The sequence below is a fragment of the Corylus avellana genome, chromosome ca7 (genome assembly GCF_901000735.1).
Source record: "Corylus avellana chromosome ca7, CavTom2PMs-1.0".
Classification (NCBI taxonomy): domain Eukaryota; kingdom Viridiplantae; phylum Streptophyta; class Magnoliopsida; order Fagales; family Betulaceae; genus Corylus; species Corylus avellana.
In genome coordinates this window covers 6,002,568-6,007,712 of record NC_081547.1, presented here as the reverse complement: position 1 = coordinate 6,007,712, position 5,145 = coordinate 6,002,568, and the positions used below count along the sequence as shown (strand labels likewise).

At 35.9% G+C, this 5,145-nt stretch overlaps 1 protein-coding gene across 1 annotated transcript in view; it reads right to left on the bottom strand.

The window, feature by feature from the left end:
• Positions 1-3,370: 3,370 nt before the first annotated feature.
• The window catches only part of LOC132186612 (U-box domain-containing protein 35-like), a 2,512-nt gene continuing 737 nt past the window's right edge, over positions 3,371-5,145 (bottom strand). Inside the window, exons 2-3 of the mRNA XM_059600594.1 lie at positions 4,182-4,913; positions 3,371-3,784 (exon numbers count right to left, since the gene is read on the bottom strand). Coding sequence (XP_059456577.1) covers positions 3,605-3,784; positions 4,182-4,913 — 912 coding nt within the window. The 3' untranslated portion in view covers positions 3,371-3,604. The remainder of the gene's footprint in view (positions 3,785-4,181; positions 4,914-5,145) is intronic.

Here is a 5,145-nt window from a genome sequence, read left to right as displayed (position 1 = left end):
AAAAATTAAAGACCTTATTTTAAATATTTTTATCTATTTTAGAGTGGCCAATTGTATAAAAAAAAAATTTAATTTAATTTGAATCAATTAAAAAAAAAAAAATACCAGACATATATTGTCATATCATCCAAATAGCAAATACTACCAAAAGTGTGGTGATGAACGTGAAACCAAAAACAAGGTTATAGGAAGTGACACAATGATTACGTGTCACCACACGATTGCTTCCAATTTCGAGCTTTTATGCCCCAAAGGAAAACCTGGTGGGCCATCCCTGTCTATTTGACACTTTTACATACTTTGAGATTCATGGGCCTATGGGTGTAAACGAGCCGAGCTTGAATGAGCTTTCCTTGTTTATGTTCGGCTTGTTTAAATTTTACTCGAGCTCGAACTCGAGCTCATAATAAGTCAAGCCGAGCCGAGCCAGTTCACGAGCTGGCTCTTATATTTAATTTAATTTATTTAATTTATTAATTTATTTTTTTATTATAAATTTAAACTTCAAGTACTCTTAAACGGCTTAAGAAGCCAGCTTACATATGAACATTTGCTTAGTCTGGCTAGCAGAATATAGAGCCCGAGTCAATACAATAAAACACTTTGTTTCGAAGAGAGAGTATATGGATCATTTTATAATAAAATGATACTATTAGAAGAAAAAAAAAAATCATCAATTTTTAATATTAATATGCGGAATTATGTGAATAACTTCCAATTTGAGCTTTATACGAGCTGCTCACGAGCTTAGCTGAGTCGAGTGTAGCTAGCTTCGTTTAATATTCGAACCAGGATTCGTGTTCATGAAACGCTTCATTTAATATTCGAGCCAAGCTTATGCGAGCCGAGCCCGACTGAGCGAGCGAGCGACTTGCTCTCTTAACTGCCCTAATCATGGCTAATGTTGTGGCTGGGTCCCACCCAGTTGATTTTGCTGGGGCTTTGCTCATCCAATACTTGCTTGACGTCCCATCCTCTTATTATTATTATTATTATTTTAATTTTTTATTTTTTTTATTTTATGTAATGCGTCAATTGTGCCTTCTATTACACAATCGGAATATTTCATATAAGAAAATAAGAAAAACAAAAAATCAAATTTAGTCTTTTTATTTATTTATTTTTATTTTAGTTTCATGAGATTTTAATTTAGTACTTAAGTTTTTAATGTCAATAATTAAGTCCTCGATTTTTACTTTGATTTTAAATAAATCCATCCGTCATCTTTCTCAAAAAAAAAAAAAAAAAAAAAAAAAAAATCCATCCGTCATCCAATCATATAATTAATTAGTGGCATGTCATGTGTCAAACCAATTGACTAATTAATGTTATGTAACTTTTTTTAACACGTCAAGTGGTACGATTACATTAAATTTTAATTATATTCTAAATTAAAAATTTTTAAAAAGTCAAAAACTTTTAACTTATGGTATATTTACAATTTTAAGGAACTGAGCTTGACACATAATATGACAAACAAGAGCCACATAGCAGTAATTGATTGTTTAACGTGGCATATCATTAATGAATTTGAGGATAGGTTGACTAAGAAACCTATTTTAATCCAAAAAAATAATAGCTTCAGTATTCAGAAGGAATTTGAGGGGCTTTGCTCAGAGAGGGGGAAGGAGAGCAACAAGACATGGCAAGCCGAAAGAATTTGAGAATGCTTTCTTCAGTAACCTCTCTGTGGCCATCATGCATGTTGCTGACAAGTATGCCTGGATGAAATATGTCTGTAATCCTATGTCCAAGCAAAGCATTTCTCATGAAGTTGGGCAAATAAAAATCCTCATCAGGAGTTGGGTCCTGATTGATTGGTTCCTTTCCTGAAAGAAGTTCCAGCAAGATTATCCCAAAGCTTTATATGTCACTCTCTTCGCTTGCATCCTTCATTTTGATCAGCTCAGGGGCTCTGTAGCATCTATAAATTAAGCAAGAAAAACCATCGCACCAACAACTATAAATTCTGTCATCATTCACAAGTACCATCTACGACAGTTTTGAAAACCGAAGTGGTCTTTTGACAAAGAGACTTATAATCCATTGTTTTCTACATAATGTTCCACTCTCTCTCTCTCTCTCTTGCTGGCAAAGGAGATGGTGGGTGGGAATTGGAGTTGGTCAAGCTGTGGAAGTGGAGTTGGTCAAGCTGTGGAAGTGGAGATATAAATATGTAGTTGAGGTGGGGAGAGGATTATCCTAATCTCATAATGGCCACAACAACTTAATTAATCACTTTGGTCACTGGGCCATTGCACCAATGAAGCATAAACGCATCATTTGTGTGGCAACATGAGTAGAGGACCACTACTCATCCAACTGCTTTCACTACTTTTGCTCCATTTTCACCCTTCATGTGTCTTCACTAATTTTTTCTCCTTTTTAATTATTACTGCTAAACGCATAGATGCTATTACTGCCAGATGCTCAAGGCATATATACCATTGTTGTCAAACATGCAACACGTACCATTATTGTTGGACGCACATCTACTATTACTAATGAACGAACAACTACTATTACGATTGAACGCGCAACACATATCTATTATTATTGTTGGGCATGTAATGCATATATCTCATTACTGATGAGCGTGCTTCTACTATTATTGATGAACATGTAATTAGTATTATTGTTGAACGTGATATGATTATTACTGCTGAAATTATCAATATTGTTATTGTTGAACCAGTATGTATTACTACAAATGGAACAACCATTATTATTGTCATTGAATCTGTACTTATAATTACTAACAGAACTATGTTACTGTTGCTATTGAAGTCATGATTATCACCACTGCTGCAACTAAATATAATAATTATAGATTGCATTCATGCGATTTTTCATATCTTGTGGGATTTCAGGTTTGAGTTTTTTGTAGGCTTATAACGCTCTGGTAGCCCTTAACTTCCCCGTTTGATGTGAGTTTCAGGCTTAGCTCCCTCTTTAATGAACTTAAATCCAAAGCGGTTGTCCACCCAATTTCTGACACCTGGACAACTATTTAAAAAGTGTCCCAACAAGGATAGAAGAGTTAATTCACTTTTGCATAACATCAAGAATTTTATCCACTTTTTATATCCTCGAGAACTATTTACAAATCGGTACAACTCCATGAACCAATTTTACATTTACCCCTTAAAACAAGGTTTTCTTACCCACTTCCATTGCAACGATAAGATTGGCTTTATTGATTGTCTTTCCTGAAAAGAGAAAGAACAACACCACCACCAACAACAAAAAGGAATCTCGGTTGGTCTTATTTCCGACCCACACCGCTACTGCATTGCTATAGCCATTACAAAAGTTGTCTTTCAATACATAACATTACGAAAGAAATGGACCCTAATAAGAATATCCTACCTGAAACACTAAGAGCTCTGTTTTTATTTTGTTATTTTTTTTTACATCTAATTACATATACATGTTGAGGAATCCTCAAAGAAACAATTCTGTCAGGCTATACTGAACGAAGCAAAGTAGATGTCATCGGTCAGTGGACTACACTCCACTCTCCTCTCCATAATCGTAGAGAAAAGTCTGCAATTCAATAACAATTTTCAGCATTATTCTGAAAAATCAATAAAGAATGTTGTTATTAGTGTCTGGACTTCCACTCCATAATCGCAGAAAGAAGCGTGTAATTTGGTATTAGATTCTTGTCAAGCAATGGCATATTTGTCATTGGCGATGTATTGTTCGCTTCAAGCCAGAACTCTATTGCTTTACGGTTGTAAGTGTAACCATCCGCTGCGACACAAGGGTCATCCATCACATCCTGTAACAAAAATAAATAACATACCATTGCTAAATTATTGCCAAGGGACTTTTCATGAAACTAAGCAAGAAAAAAAAAAAAAAAAACTATTTATCCAATTTGAAATTTGGAGGAACTGAAAAAATGAAGCAATTTTGAGAGTTACTGGACATCCAAGTAAGAGGTTGTATAGCCACAGCATGAATGCATCTTTTGAGATATATATGTATTTACCTAAACATTCATTTCTTAAACTACCCCCAACTTTCTTCTATCTATGAGGTTACTTCCAGATTTGGCACCAAAAAGGCGGCAGTAATCTGCCTAAATGGCTACTTTATAGTTCACCAAAACAATAGCATTTTTGTTTCAAAACAGGAACCATGAATATTGCCAATAAAAGATTACACAGGCATACCTTAATAATTGGGCAGATGAAGTGGTTAGGAGGTGAGGGTCGAAGTCTGGAAGCTGAATCTTGAGCCCTATCGGCAACCTTTTTCAATCTCTCCAGTGCAGGAAGTACTTTTTCTTCTAAATCAGGCCTGTCTCTACGCCAAAGCTCAGCACAGTTGAGTCCCAGTTCAGCCAATTCCTTTGTTTCCTCAATTGGCCAATTCCCAGCCTCTGGATCCAAAATCTCTAATAAATGACCATCACTTAACGCAGTTTCTACGATATGGGGCAGTGCTATTGCTGGTTTTGCCGTCAGCAACTGCAAAATTATCATCCCGAAAGCGTAAACATCAGACTTTGGAGAGATTGACCCAGTCCTTTGATACTCAGGATCTATGTACGAGAGTGTCCCAACAGGTCCCGTGTCACAAGAATCTGAATGAAGAATCATAGAAAGACCAACATCACCAATCTTGCTTACAAGGTTACGATCAAGCAAAATGTTCGCCGGCTTCAGATCACGATGGATAATTGGTTTTGGCTTTGAGTTGTGAAGAAAGGCTAGAGCTGAGGCTACTTCCCAAGCTATTCGGTACCTCTCAAACCAAGGAATAGGGGGTGTACCATTTTTCCTGATCAACCTGTCCTCCAGGCTACCATTCTCCATGTACTCAAAGACTAGGCAACCGTGATCTAAACATGCTCCAAGAAGGAGAAGCAAATGGGGATGATGAATTTCGCTCAAGATTTTAAGCTGGAAACCAATAGAAAAATAGACAAAGTAGTCAGTGAATATATCTGTTGAGTTAACCCTGCATCCCCACCCTTTTTTTTTTTTTTTTTAGTTTTTTCTAACAGACTAATGACACATCACAAGGTATAAAGAATTGAACGCATTATTTTACAGGAAGAAAGCAAAGCAGTTGCTAAGTTGCCTTTTATTCTTTTTCCATCTTGGGTGAATTAGTGGTGGTTCATCCTGTAAA